The 15996-nt window shown below is 40.5% G+C and overlaps 1 protein-coding gene across 1 annotated transcript in view; it reads right to left on the bottom strand.

Moving 5' to 3' along the window:
- ADRA1B (adrenoceptor alpha 1B) overlaps window positions 1-9588 on the bottom strand; it is a 32041-nt gene extending 22453 nt beyond the window's left edge. Inside the window, exon 1 of the mRNA XM_030574001.1 lies at window positions 8241-9588. Coding sequence (XP_030429861.1) covers window positions 8241-9213 — 973 coding nt within the window. The 5' untranslated portion in view covers window positions 9214-9588. The remainder of the gene's footprint in view (window positions 1-8240) is intronic.
- Between the last annotated feature and the right edge of the window lie 6408 nt (window positions 9589-15996).

Genomic DNA, 15996 nt, shown 5'->3' with positions numbered 1-15996 from the left:
GGATAAGTGAGAAGCATGGAAACTAGCTATTACCAGAACTATTGCGAGTGCTGAATATATGAAAAACAGGAAGACACGCTGAACTTTGCTAGTTTGCTGTGGTCCTTGTTACAGTGTAGTTGGCCAAATCAGCATGCCAAGTTTTTAACGTTAATTGGATTCCTGAAGCTTCTGATTTTTTTGCCTCCAACATTCAATATTTGTTTACATTCCTCTAAACTTATATAAAACAGAAAAAATCCCTAGTTTACAAACATTTGGTAATTGAAGTCACAGACAGAGGTTCTGTTATCTGTCTCAGTGGTTTATGAATGATGCATACTCATGCTCCCATCCTGTTATAATTTGGAAATGCAACCTGTGCAAACCTATAAATATTATCAACATCATTAAATAGCCAATAGCATTTACACACATGGAGCCTGATCTGTATTCTTTACGCACACAAACTCCGCAGGGAATTCTGTGGGAGTACAGGGTGTGCAGGGAATGCAGAATCAGACTCTGAGAGAGCACTTCTCTGTACTAATACCTTGGTAAACAGGACAAAAAGCTCTGGCAAGGGTAGACCCTGCCTTCTGGCAGCCTGGAGTAGCTTTGTTTTTTGTCCTCTTAGCCTAATTAAAATCCACACTTTCAGATGCCTTCTCTTATCATCCACATCATCTATCTGTGATTAATGGTGTGTCAAATTCCAAGTGAACAACTCACCCTTACAAACACAGTATGATTTCATTCTGCACTATACAAGGCTCCAATTCTAGAGACTTGTCTACATGCTGGCCAAAACTTCACTGGAGGACGCTATAGCATAGACAGAGTTCAGGCCTTTTTACCATCGTGTTGTTTAACACTGCCCAGAGCAGAGCCCTTTCGTCACTTTTCATTGGTGGCTGACATGGTCCTCGTATGTCCCATATGCTGCAGGCATTGACAGAATGGAATAGATAAGATTCTACTCCCACCCATTTACATCTTTAATGGTCAGTCAGCTGCCACTCACCCCCTCAGTCCTGGAATGTAATAGAGGCACTGGGAATGACCATAATAACCCTCATAACATGATAGAGAATCATTGGCTGGCACATTCCATGATGCCATCAAGGGATTGGGGCCATCTCTGAGGCCTCACCCTACAATTCAGCCCACATATGTAGATCTTCAGATGAAAGATACTGTCAAACTACAAAGCATTATTGTTATAATAAAAGACTTGATAGCTGAATTGAAGATTGGCGCAATCTATACGAGGGCTGAAGGACCGATTGATCAAGATGATCAAGGTGATGGTACAATAGCGCATTTGAAAATAGATACTAAGAATGATTTCGTAACAGGAAGGACAATGGAAGCCTTCTCTTCTGGGGCAAAAGAAAGAAAGAAAGAAAGAGGAAGCCAATATCTTAAATAAAATACCATTTGGAATTCTTTGTGCCCCATCTGTAATATTGTAACTATCAGCAGAAATACAGGACATTTCGTGGATAGCACAAATTCTTTTAAGTTCATTCTCCCTTTTATTTACATGCTATCAAAACAGTCCTTAAAAAATGCATAGAGGGAAATTCAAGCAATAACTTTAATGAAAATAGAAATCTGTCAGCCAGATCCTCAGCTGGGGTAAATCAGTGTGCCTGCACTGAAGCCAGTGGAGCCATAACAATATATACCAGCTGGGAATCTGGGTCTTTATGTTTAAGTTGTCTTCCTCTCCTGTTATCAAGACTTTCATTTGTGGTATTTTTATATTCTAATATAGTGTTCTTAGGGCCTAACCTTTCATTGAAGCCATTGGGAGTTAAATGGGGACGGGAGTCTGATCTTATTATTTTTGGCCAGAATAAAACAGTTTTGCAGCTGGCTAACTGGATAGGATATGGCCAGGGCTTGCACTTGTTTTGCAAAGAATTAGTTGATTAGGGAAAAGCTAATCTAAGTCTGGAGACATTTCATTTATTACACTTTTGCATTTTCAAGTACTGGGCTTGCTTTATAAACAGTTTTTAAAAACTTTTTATTCTTGATGTATGGCCTAACCATTCTTTCTTGGATATCTTTGGTAAAGGATAACCTTCTGGCTGGGGGACCTAACAGGAGAGCTATAGAGAGGCTATCTTGGCTTCCATTCTAAACTCTGATATTCACACCTTGATGATCATGGCTTTTTAATTAAGCAGGTTAGTGCACAGGTTTTTAGGCCTCGGTCCAAAAGCCATTGAAATAACAAAATATTCCCATAGCATTCAATGGTTTTTGGATCAGGCCGTTTGTTCAGATGCCGCTAAACCCTGTACTCTTGCCCCTGACCTTCATTTAATAGACCTGTCCATTTTTGCATTAAAAAGCACCTATCCCATACAGCTACTATGGCACTGATCCTGTAGGCACTTGGGCATGTGTATAAATTTACTCACATGAATAATCCCACTGAAGGCAATAGGATGTGAGTAAAGTTACACGCGTTCACAACATCTGCAGGATCAGGACATATGTCCATTGCTCTGCTGGGTGTTGAGAGCAATGTTCCCCACTAGAAAAATCAATTCCTTCCTCTGTTCAAGTTTAATAGCTGCCCAATGGCTAAATCCCCACATTTCTTCATTGAATTTTCTGGCTCCATAGAGTATGAGCCTTCCCAACAACAGAGAAATATATTGACCTAGAAAATAAGAAGATATCCATATTACCTCCCTTCTTGAGACTCATTATCATTTTTACTGAGGTCAGTTGGTCTCACCAGAAATCAGAGCCTCTCTTGTCCTGTGATGTCTGTTTAGAACTTGTAGGGTTTAGTGCTGATGTTTATCTTTAGGTGACTTTTCTTTGAATTCAAACTGGTTTTGTATTTTACTTGCATATTTACTTCAGTGTGATGCTGTGTTTTAACATTTGCCTGTTTGCCACCTAAAGCCCCAAATAAAAGTTAGTAAATAAAAGAAGCATCCAATTCCTGGATGTTCATACAATCTCAGGTGTTTTGACAAACAGTTTTGCTTTGAAAAGAGAACATCACAGGCAAAATAACTAATTGCTTTGGGTATTTTGGATGAAATTCACCATGGAGCAGAAGGGTCTGAATAGGGCTTAAGTGGAACTTGAGTGGTGCGTAGGCCTAGTGCTGCAATGAATCATTTTGAGAAGGGTAAGTACTCCATACATGGCAATGTGTGCTGGGCCTCTGCAGTAACTGCCCATAACGATCTTTGGCCTCATGTGCATTGGTCAGAGAATAGACTGAACTGTTTTGTCCTACAGTTTGAGCTATTGAACTTTGTTCCAAAGATCTGGGCTGAAACTGATTAAATTGCTAGTCTAAAGGGCTTTAATTTGCTATTAAAGGGATTAAATTGCTATTTTACTGCTTTTCTAAAGAGCTGAAACGCCATCGGACACTGAACTGGCAACTTGAGGGCACCAATCTTAAACAGTTAAAATAAAGAGGGTTATAGGAAGAAATAGGCCTAAAGGCTTTAGGAGCCTATACATAAGAAGCCAGACTAGAGCTAAAATCTTTGATAAAATATGATTTCCATGGAAAGATGTGAGACCTGATCCTCAATTCCTGGTGCACCGGGAATGCAGAATCAGGCCCCAAATAACACAAACTTACACTGTAACTTTGAACTTATATGTTGGTTGCTTGTAAGACCCCTAATATTATTACTTATTTGATTGTCAGATTTAAAAAGTCTACTAAAAAAAGGCTTTTTGGAAAGTAACATTATTAATGTTTTCTTTTACACATCTGGTCTCTCATGCTGTGGCCACTGATGTCAATGGGAATTTTGCATCTCATTTCAGTGGTTGCAGAATCTGAGTTTATTTAGGCCTGCAATGTACCTGTCTGGAGCCCCAGTGAAGTCAAGTTGCAGGACTTGTGTCTTACGTGTGAATAATTTTTAGTGCTGGTGGAGGCTTTTTTCCTTGCAACGTATGTTATGTCATGTATAAGCTTTACGGCTGGGCTTTTCAAAGGAACCTGCAGCTGCTGGGTGCCAAACGCATCTTGGTCAAATTATGAGTTGGACGCCTAGTTCATTTACACTTCTTTGGAAAGCTCTGCCTAATAATCCACGTAATAGAAATATCATTGAGTTGCAACTTGTAGCCCTGCTGTACCATATGGAGCCTTTTCACCCTGGATGAATTTCTTTTTATACATGTAATGGCTCAAAATTGGTTCCACCTTATGTAAAAGAGGGTCTGGATCACAAATGGTTTCAGACTTCTTTTCCCACTACTCTAGCTAAAAGTTGTCTATTTTTATTTGACATTTTTCAACAGTGAGTATTTAATATGTTCCTGATGCCTTTGAATATTTTTGAGTGAAAAAAAGATTTAGTTTGAAATAACCAAGATATTTACATTTTGAAATTATGTTGCTGAGTTTGTGGAGCTACCAATTGCCTTGGCAGCATATATGCCTTAATTTTATTTATTATACTGCATCACACATAATTTAGAATAGCAGGATAGCTGGCTATATAAACTGAGGCCTTGGCTACACTGGCACTTTAAAGCGCTGCAACTTTCTCACTCAGGGGTGTGAAAAAAACACCCCCCTGAGCGCTGCAAGATACAGCGCTGCAAAGCGCTAGTGTAAACAGTGCCCCAGCGCTGGGAGCGCGGCTCCCAGTGCTGTAAGCTAATCCCCACGGGGAGGTGGAGTACCTGCAGCGCTGGGAGAGCTCTCTCCCAGCGCTGGCACTGCGACCACACTCACACTTCAAAGCGCTCCCACAGGAGCGCTTTGGAGTTTTGAGTGTAGCCAAGCCCTGAGTGTTTATAAACATGCACAAGAGGGATACAATGTATGTTTTATTTACATGAAAGAACAGCTGGTACCTCATGGGAAAAAAAAACTTTGCACATTATTCTGTTTGGAAACGTTTCTGGTGCATGCATCATCCTATGCTTAGTGCTGGAAGCAGCATGGCCCAGTGGTTAGAGCTAGGTGTGGGCGTCAAGCAATCAGGGTTCTATAGTGACTGGTTGTATGATGTGTAACAAATCACAACCTCTATGCCTTAATTTCTCTATTTGTAGAATCACCAGAGTACTTTTCCACCTTTGTAAAGTGCTTTGAAGTCTCTGGTTGAAAAGCACTCTGTAAATGCGAAATATTATTTATCTTCACGTATTAGAAGGAGCATATTTATTAAACAAAATATTTGTTTCTCAAGATTCATCTGATCCTGCTGCGTATTCCCACCCCTGGTGCCCCAATGTTATAATCCTTTGTTTGGGACAGCACAACAGGTAGCTGTGGAAATTATTGCAATATCATAACCAAAGGATTAGAACTTTAGCTGGGGAACAAGCAGCAGGAGCAAAGGAACTTTTGAGAAGAAAAGAGTTTATTTACATACAAGCAGAATCATTTGTCAAGGCAATATTTTTCAGTGTCCCAGGATTCAGGCATAACTGTACAGTTGTAAAGTGTTTCAGGATGCATTGGGTCAGATTCTGATCAGTTTCACATGACTGCAAATCCAGAATTGCTCTATTTTACATCCATGCATATTGTGAGGACATGTCATCACTGAATGAATCAGGAGGGGAAAGCCAGATGATTGCAAAGGAGTGAGCATGTAGGTATGACTTGAAATAACGGGTTGGACTTCGGAAAGGGAAAATGTAGGCTGAACTATAAAGAGAAACTTGCAGGGAAGTAGAAGAAGCTGCTTTAAAAACTAGTTTGAACCCAGCAGCAGAAAATGAACCATAGATAACAATCCTGTATTGATGGGGATGTGGCTGACATAACAGGCCCTTTTCACCTTTACCTTCTAAGCATTTTCAAAGCACTGCAGAGGTGAATCTAAATGGCCATCCATCAATGTGGAACAATTATGTATTGTCAAACAAATAGAATTGTGACATCTTTGAATGAATTAAGGAAGAAGATCAGGTGAATTAGGACCTGATACATCTTCTGTTTCTGGTGATTCGCAACAATTGAAAAAGTAATAAGAGGAAAAGTACACAGCAGTTAAATAGGCTTGGCTAACATTTTTCTGGGGATCAGAGCATTGAACAAGGATTTGGGCTCCTGGAGTGGGCAGGCAGAAAGATAAGGCTGCAGACACAGATGACTGGATTGCTATTCTAATGTACTGATGAGTATGTATACCCTCTAACAGGAATAGATACTGACAACAAAAAAATCTCAGAACTGATCTAAGTAGCAGCACTTTCAGTATCCCAGTAAAAAGCCCAATCCCATGAGGTGCCAAGTTCTCTCAACTCCTCATTTTGTTCAATGGGAGTTGTGGAAGCTTAGCACCTTGTGGGGTCAGGCCTTAGAGCCCAGGTGCCAGGACAGCTCTTTTCAGCCAGATAGCTTCTCCTCAGCCCCTGCTGAATCTCTGTGTCTCTAAACAGTGTTGAGACTTTTTGATCAGTCACTCCACTTGCAACATCTTGGGCTCATGGTTGAGAGAACAGGTGAACTGATTTAAATTCCTCACTCACTTAAGGAATAATTCATTAGCCATCCCATGGGTGAGCAGGGAGCCTGCAGCGGCTTTTAACCTTTCTCAAGGCAAAATGAAAACATGTCAAAATATGGCTTTTTTTTTACACCATATCTATACTTCTCTTGTTACTATGATTTTGGGGTAGGTCCTCAGCTTGTGAAAATCAGCAAGTGAAGCGACTGACTTAAAAGGCTACACGTATGCCAGTTGAGGATCTGGCCCTTTACATGTAAGTACGCCAGGATGTGGCAGTGTCTTGAACTACTGGATTCTACTGACTGAGTTTGGAGATTCTTTATATCTAGACTGTAATGTTGTATTTTGTAAACATGCTTTGCACAACGCATCTACCCTGTATGGATGACATACGTATTTTCCCAATGGTCTGTAGCATTATCCAGTATGGTGGAATTTTCTCTGACAGAGAACAATGTTTGACATCAGGGAGACTGAGTTCAGGAGCCTTTAACTCAGAATTTCCCGGCCCTTGTGGGTTTGTCACACCAGTAGCCTTATATATGATTAATTTTAGACACATCGAGCCAGATCTTCCCAATTTTCACCAGCTGAGAATCTAGCACAAAGAATAGCACACACATAGTATGATCCAGTAAAAATGATAAACTTAAAACTTTTAACCAGGACCCTTAGATCTTGAGGCAGTTTAGAGACAATTTGTTCAGCAGGAGTCAGGGGACCATAGGTGAAATGCATAAACAAATTCTTTAGCTTACCACAGTGATTGGATTTGAAATATTTTGTTTTACAGTGACTAAGTAAATATGAGACACAGAACACCGAGAAGGCTATTTTCCACCTTCTTTCATGGTTAGCCAGTAGGATCATTTGCTTTGCGTAACAGCTGATTTTGGACAGAGATTTTAGAGAAGTTTTAAGAATTCTGTGGTAACAGGTTGTGAGCTGTTGTGCTGTGATGCTGATTCAAGGTGGTGAATAATATTAAGGACAAAAAGGGAGAAAGTCGAAAGGATTTCAGGAATGCAGCCCTGTGTAAGGTTATGTAGGATGCGTTGATAACATTTTCAGTTAAAAGTACATAGCTTTAGAGCATTTAAAAATGAAATAATTGATTGCTAAAAGTTCCAGCTACAGCCTCTTCAAGGGCCTGATCCAAAAGCCCTTTGAAATCAATGGGAGACTTTCCCTTGGCTTTGGATCAGTCCCCAAAAGAAGAGATGCAGTCAAGTCACAGTGTATGGCTCCAGATCTAGATTTTGAATGCCCCATAGTTCAGAGGTGCTTGGATCCAGAGCTTTGGATCAGGCCATTTCTACTAAAAATGTTACAACCTAGTCTGTATTATTAACAGCAGACAGTATAATATGTTAAAAAGCTTTGTATGACATCTGAATGGGCTGCCTGCATCTGTTCAATTCATGACTTTTGCTATTCAACATGCTACAAAAATATCCATAAAACATTTAAAAATAAAACACTTATAAATGGAACCTTAATATAAAGTGTTAAGAAAAAATATGTGAAGGTTTTATCCATGTGCCGTCTGTCTACCTGACAACTGAACTGATTTCTTCAGGCTGCAAGACAATGCAAAGTTTTTCCATGACTTTCAGCAAGAACAGTGTCAGAGGGAAATTATGATGTATTTCTATCTATCTATCTATCTATCTATCTACAGTTCTAATGCATCTGTCTTTATGGCATCTAGACACCATTCAGCTGATTTTTATCTAACATTTCTATAATAAACGATTGACCCTCATCCCGTGATCCCCATCTTACCTAGAGGCAGAGCTATGAAGAAAGGTAGCCAGCACAAAATAAACATGCCAACTACAATTCCCAAGGTCTTGGCTGCCTTCTTTTCTCGAGAGAATTTAAAAAGTTTGAAAGCTATGGAGTTTCTGGGGTGGTGCCCCTTGCTCTTGCTGCTGTTGAAAGTGTCGTCGTGAATGTTCCGGGAGTGAATCCTTAAGGTCAGCTCCTTGGAATCACACATTTCTTTCATGACCCCAGCTTCCAGGTTTTTAGTTGTTCTTTTGGCCACTATGTAGACTCTACAGTACATCACCAGTATGACAATCAAAGGAATGTAAAATGACCCCAAAGAAGAAAACAAGGCATAGAAAGGTTCTTCAGTGATGCGGCACACTTTATCGTCCTTGGGTGCTGGTTCCTTCCAGCCCAGAAGAGGTCCAATGGAGATTACTGTGGAGAGGACCCAGACACTTAGGAGGGCAAGAATTGCTTTCCTCCTAGTTACCAAAGTCGGATACTGAAGTGAATAACTCACCCCTATATATCTATCTATAGAAATTGCACATAGGCTTAAGATAGAAGCAGTACAGCACATCACATCAACTGCTGCCCAGATATCACAGAATATTCTCCCTAAAGCCCAATAACCAAGAATTTCTAGTGTAGCAGAAAACGGAAGGACAGTAAAACTCAGCAACAAGTCTGCTATTGCGAGATTAATTATGAAGTAGTTTGTAGGGATTCTTAAATGCCTATTGCAAGCTACAGAGAGAATTACCACGATGTTACCTACTATAGCAAAAAGTATGAAGGCACCTAGGACAAGCCCCACAATTATAGCCCTAGTGATATCCAAGGCAGGTAAATTCAGATTGCTTGCTGACTGATTAGAGTTGTTTTCAGTGAGACTCCCATTACTTAGTACAGAGTAGTCCAAATATCCAGGTAATGATGAATTATAGTTATCATCAAGGTAGATATTCATCTTAAAAATCATGCTCCATAGCAAGTTGTAACTGGATCCCCTGGACAATGCACAAAAGTGCTTCAGGTCTGTTGAAAGTTATCTCTCCACCAAAGAACTTGCTGCAAGGCAAAGTCCAGTTTCAGTGTGAGAACTCATTGCCACTGTAGATTACGAGCCACCAGCATGCAGAGTTTGCACAGCATGAAATCTTCTGAAGCTTGTCAAAAAGTAATAGGATGCTCAACTTGGTTAATTTTCCATGTCAATTCATTTAAACAGAAATTAGCAGATGGAACTCTTGGACTGAGTCTTAGAGTAGCTGTTTGGATCATGAGGTCTCTGAAACAAAAGGCTGGTTTACTATCCTCTCTTGTGCATTTGTGGGTTTGTTGGAAGGATGCCCCTGCCTAGCTGTTATGACATGCGTCTCCAAGAAGCGTTTGTAAGCATTTAGGCAGCTCTGCATGGAGTAGCTGCCTTTGCTTACACTGGCTGCTCTAATGACATCACTGGAGCCCTGACACATAACAGCACTAGAGGGCAATGCAGTTTAAGTTAAAACTTCCAAATCCAAGCTTCAGAACTAAACAAATGGAATATATCAATCTTAATTAAAGCATTTGCCACATAGAAATCTGGATTGGAAACCTTAAAAAAATAGTTTCATTATCTGAGAAAAATATACTCAGTGGGATATGGAGAAAAAGCAACTGCAGTACAAAATAATACAGCACCCTAGGGCTTTCACTCACTAAATATCTTGTAGTTTATTTTGTAATCAAAATGAATCATGTGCTATTTGACAGATCTAATGATCCCCTACCTTGTAATGATGAACACATGGATTTGGGAAATGCAGCATTTATGGTTTTTATGGTCAAATATAGACAGACTTAGTATTCGAAAGTGACACAGAATTGCACATGAGCTAGTTTCATTTCAAAGGCAGTTTTCTCCTGTAAATTAGGGGAAAAGTGCCAGATAATGAAACTCAAAATCTGTGGCAAGATCTTTGATCATGATTCTGTATTGTATTATTCTGGATCCCTCTTTCTTTAGACTCCAGTTTTGCAAGCTGCTGAGTGCCCTCAACTCCATTTGAAGTTAATGGGGATTGAAGGTCCTCAGTACTTCTTAGCAAGCATTCAATATACTTAAATACCTTGCTGCATCTGTGCCTTAGACTGTGAGGTCTTTAGGACAGGGACATGTTATTTTTTAGCGACAGTGGAGTGCAGTGTATGCTTACAATACAACATAAACAAGATTTTGAATAATAAGTGATTTGTGCTAAGCTGTGGAACTAGCATTTACCCCTAGCATTGCAATGGTGCAATTAGATCTTTATTCTGAAAACTGTCACCGCCTAATTTTGTGTAGTCTTGGACCACCAGATGCAGGAAAGTCCTGCAGCTTCACAGCCTAATACCATTAAAAAGTAAAAGCAAAACATCAGCTCAGCATAAAACTGCCAAAATACTGTTTCTTCTTTCTATCATTGTATTATATCCTACAGCTGTTGTCTGAAGAATTCTGAGTGACCATATATTGGTTTTTCTGTTACAAAATGTACCATGTTTAAAATAAAAGGTTTATTTTCAATAAGGCGACAGTGAATGAACAGGGACGTTGTTTTGAAAGATATTTTGTACACAAAAACGCTGCTTGAATTTTATTTCAGAAAGCATATGACATGTTTGCATTGCACTTAATAATGGCAGTGGCAATGAGAAATAACTTGTGTTTAAAAGCTTTTCTTCGAAGCACCTAGAATAACACAGTGAAAACATGTCAAGAGACCACTGGAGTGATAAAAAGAAAAATTCAATTATTTTATGAATATCTGTTTTCCTGGTTAGACTGAAATATCTAAGTTCAGCCACCTTGGGACACTAGGGACTTAGGCTCAGTATTGCAAAGCTTAAGTGCCTTTCCACCTAATGGAATCCAAAGCTCTGAACCAGGCAGTCAAGATCCCTATACAATGCCTGGGGAGAGTTAGGTTGCTAAGGCCTGGTCTACGCTGGGGAGGATTGATCTAAGTTATACAACTTCAGTTACGTGAATAATGTAGCTGAAGTCGATGTACTTAGATCTACTTACTGTGGTGTCTTCACTGTGGTAAGTCAACAACTGATGCTCTCCTGTCAACTCTGCCCGCACCTCTCGCCTTGGTGGAGTACCAGCGTCGACGGGAGAGTGCTCGGCAATCGATTTGTTGCGTCTAGACTAGACATGATAAATTTACCCCTGCTGGATCCATTGCTGCCCTTTGATCCAGTGGGTAATGTAGACAAGCCCTAAGAATGGGATCCACAAAAGCCAGGATGCTGAACAGGGCACCACCAAAGTTAGCCAATAGGAAATATCAAGGAGAGAGGTGTGACATAGGCTCCACCCTTCTCAGGGACTTAGATCCCTAACTCTGGTTGAAGGGAAGCACCTATTGCCACTTGGGATTCCCAGCCATGACTGCTCTCTTGGAGTTAGGCACCTAAGCCAGGTCAGTCCTTTCTTGCAAAAAAACAAAGAGGAGGTGGTGCTCCCTCTGTACCCACTATCCACCAGGGGTTAGCGCACTCACTGAGGGTGTGGGTGACCCAGGTTCACACCCCTCTTCCGGCCATGAGCGGGAACTTGAACCCACATCTCCCACCAGAGTACCCTAAGTCCCTGAGCTACTGAAGCTGTTCTACTGTGTATAAAGCACAAACATATTCATTGGAGCAGGGACTGGAACCTGATTCTCCCACATCCCAGGGCGAGTCCCCTCCACGGAACTAGAGTATCACTCTCACTGGGCTATAGAGTCATTCTGTCTCCAGCTATATTTTGTGCAGAGCCTGATCCTGTGCCCATAGGTGAGATAGACTGGGGGAACACCTACCGTGAGCTTCCTGCTGGGCCTTAGGCATCAGGACTTAGTTAAGTGCATGCCCTCTGGGGAAAATGTAGGTGCCTAGGGGACTTCACCAGTGGAAATGCCTAGAGGACTTTACCAGTGGGAATGCCTATCCAGATATATGTTGGGAAAATAACACCGCGGGGCACAGACTATCCAATAAGTTCCTGGACTGCATTGCAGACAACTTTTTATTTCAGAAAGTTGAAAAAGCTACTAGGGAGGAAGCTGTTCTAGACTTGATTTTAACGAATAGGGAGGAACTCGTTGAGAATTTGAAAGTAGAAGGAAGCTTGGGTGAAAGTGATCATGAAATCATAGAGTTTGTAATTCTAAGGAAGGGTAGAAGGGAGTACAGCAAAATAGAGATAATGGATTTCAGGAAGGCGGATTTTGGTAAGCTCAGAGAGCTGATAGGTAAGGTCCCATGGGAATCAAGACTGAGGGGAAAAACAACTGAGGAGAGTTGGCAGTTTTTCAAAGGGACACTATTAAGGGCCCAAAAGCAAGCTATTCCGATGGTTAGGAAAGATAGAAAATGTGGCAAAAGACCACCTTGGCTTACCCACGAGATCTTGCGTGACCTACAAAATAAAAAGGTGTCATATAAAAAATGGAAACTAGGTCAGATTACAAAGGACGAATATAGGCAAATAACACAGGAATGCAGAGGCAAGATTAGAAAGGCAAGGACACAAAATGAGCTCAAACTAGCTATGGGAATAAAGGGAAACAAGAAAACTTTTTATCAATACATTAGAAGCAAGAGGAAGACCAAGGACAGGGCAGGCCCACTGCTCAATGAGGAGGGGGAAACAGTAACGGGAGACTTGGAAATGGCAGAGATGCTTAATGACTTCTTTGTTTCAGTCTTCACTGAGAAGTCTGAAGGAATGTCTAATATAGTGAATGCTTACGGGAAGAGGGTAGGTTTAGAAGATAAAATAAAAAAAGAGCAAGTAAAAAATCACTTAGAAAAGTTAGATGCCTGCAAGTCACCAGGGCCTGATGAAATGCATCCTAGAATACTCAAGGAGTTAATAGAGGAGGTATCTGAGCCTCTAGCTATTAACTTTGGGAAATCATGGGAGACGGGGCAGATTCCAGAAGACTGGAAAAGGGCAAATATAGTGCCCATCTATAAAAAGGGAAATAAAAACAACCCAAGAAACTACAGACCAGTTAGTTTAACTTCTGTGCCAGGGAAGATAATGGAGCAAGTAATTAAAGAAATCATCTGCAAACACTTGGAAGGTGGCAAGGTGATAGGGAATAGCCAGCATGGATTTGTAAAGAACAAATCGTGTCAAACTAATCTGATAGCATTCTTTGATAGGATAACGAGCCTTGTGGATAAGGGAGAAGCGGTGGATGTGATATACCTAGACTTTAGTAAGGCATTTGATACGGTCTCGCATGATATTCTTATAGATAAACTAGGAAAGTACAATTTAGATGGGGCTACTATAAGGTGGGTGCATAACTGGCTGGATAACCGTACTCAGAGAGTAGTTATTAATGGCTCCCAATCCTGCTGGAAAGGTATAACAAGTGGGGTTCCGCAGGGGTCTGTTTTGGGACCGGCTCTGTTCAATATCTTCATCAACGATTTAGATGTTGGCATAGAAAGTACGCTTATTAAGTTTGCGGACGATACCAAACTGGGAGGGATTGCAACTGCTTTGGAGGACAGGGTCAAAATTCAAAATGATCTGGACAAATTGGAGAAATGGTCTGAGGTAAACAGGATGAAGTTCAATAAAGATAAATGCAAAGTGCTCCACTTAGGAAGGAACAATCAGTTTCACACATAGAGAATGGGAAGAGACTGTCTAGGAAGGAGTATGGCAGAAAGAGATCTAGGGGTCATAGTGGACCACAAGCTAAATATGAGTCAACAGTGTGATACTGTTGCAAAAAAAGCAAACATGATTCTGGGATGCATTAACAGGTGTGTTGTAAACAAGACACGAGAAGTCATTCTTCCGCTTTACTCTGCGCTGGTTAGGCCTCAACTGGAGTATTGTGTCCAGTTCTGGGCACCGCATTTCAAGAAAGGTGTGGAGAAATTGGAGAGGGTCCAGAGAAGAGCAACAAGAATGATTAAAGGTCTTGAGGACATGACCTATGAAGGAAGGCTGAAAGAACTGGGTTTGTTTAGTTTGGAAAAGAGAAGACTGAGAGGGGGCATGATAGCAATTTTCTGGTATCTAAAAGGGTGTCATCAGGAGGAGGGAGAAAACTTGTTCACCTTAGCTTCCAATGATAGAACAAGAAGCAATGGGCTTAAACTGCAGCAAGGGAGATTTAGATTGGACATTAGGAAAAAGTTCCTAACTGTCAGGGTAGTTAAACACTGGAATAGATTGCCTAGGGAAGTTGTGGAATCTCCATCTCTGGAGATATTTAAGAGCAGGTTAGATAAATGTCTATTAGGGATGGTCTAGACAGTATTTGGTCCTGCCATGAGGGCAGGGGACTGGACTCGATGACCTCTCGAGGTCCCTTCCAGTCCTAGAGTCTATGAGTCTATGAGAATGTAAAAGTGTCTACAGGGTTAGGCAGCAGCTGAGTGGGGACTTTGGGAGTGGCAGTTAGCTGCATAAATCCCTTTGTGGACCTAACCTCTTGCCTCTGCCCTTTCTTGATAGTAGGGAGATGTCTGGGCCATAAAAGCAGGATTTGTAGCTTTTGCTGCTGGACAGACTTACATTTTTCATTTATTCCTCACATTTTGCTCTATTTCACTGAAATCCCATATCATCTATCTCAAGTTTATTTGCGATTTGTGATTCTGTTTCCCATCATTTGTCTTGTTCATTCAGATTATAAGCACTTCAGGGCAGGGACTTTCTCGTACAGTGTGCATAAACAGTGTGTAGTATCATGGGGCATCACTCTCAATTTGTTATTCATCAACAATAATAATGCAATTGGCATGCAAACAGTAAAAATCAGTGTAAAATGAAGAGAGATTAAACCAACAATGCTAGTAAGGGAGTGAGTTTTGTCTAGTGGTTAAAGCAGAAGACGGGACTATTTTACTCTATGTTCTGCCACAGAGTTACTGTATAGCTTTGGGTGAGTCCCTTTACCTATCCTTTATCTCAGTTTATTCATCTGTGTAATAATACTTACCTACCTCAGTAACTTGTGATGCGTAACTGATTAATGTTTTCAAATTGGTTTGAGATCTTCAAAGACAGGTTCTTTAATAAAGCATTGTTAGTGGATAATGTGCACAGACATGGATATGAACATTAACTCTTTACCACCCTTTGCATGGATAAGAGGAACAGGTACATTTAGGAAACAGGCTTCTCTTTCCATCATAGTTAAGATAGTTTTTTATGTTACTGCAACTGAAGACAGAGAAGGTCAGAGAAATATAGATCCTATTGATTGCAAAGTTGCTTTTATCTTGTAATTCAGATTTGCCATGTTCCCTGAAAAAAGATTTGTAGAGTTTGGAGTTCCTATTCAAAGCTGTTTCAATCACATTCTACTGTAAGACAAATTGCTGTTCCTCTTAGCCTTTCAAAGTGAGTGTGCTATGGATAAATTTCCAAAGCAACGAGAGACTGAATATAGAACACTTATTTGTGGAAACAAGGAATACATCTTTAAAGGGACTCTGACTAGTTTGAAACTTGAAATGTGCTGAACTCTTTAAAATATATTTTACCATATCAGATCCAGGATGCAAAAAGATTCTCATCAGGGCCTAGCTTTGGAATTAGTAGAGTTGCTTTTTAAAAAAGTTTTCCAAAGTGCTTTTAAAAATGTATCAGTCTTTTGTTCACTTTGGGCCAGACTTTTAAAGGTATTTTAGTGCCTCAGTATAGTTTCTATAGCTCTGGAATAGGCTTGCAAGGGAAGTTGTGGAATCCCCGTCACTGGAGGTTTTAAAG

Source organism: Gopherus evgoodei, chromosome 8, assembly GCF_007399415.2.
Source record: "Gopherus evgoodei ecotype Sinaloan lineage chromosome 8, rGopEvg1_v1.p, whole genome shotgun sequence".
Classification (NCBI taxonomy): Eukaryota; Metazoa; Chordata; order Testudines; family Testudinidae; genus Gopherus; species Gopherus evgoodei.
This window is presented reverse-complemented; position numbering and strand designations above follow the sequence as displayed.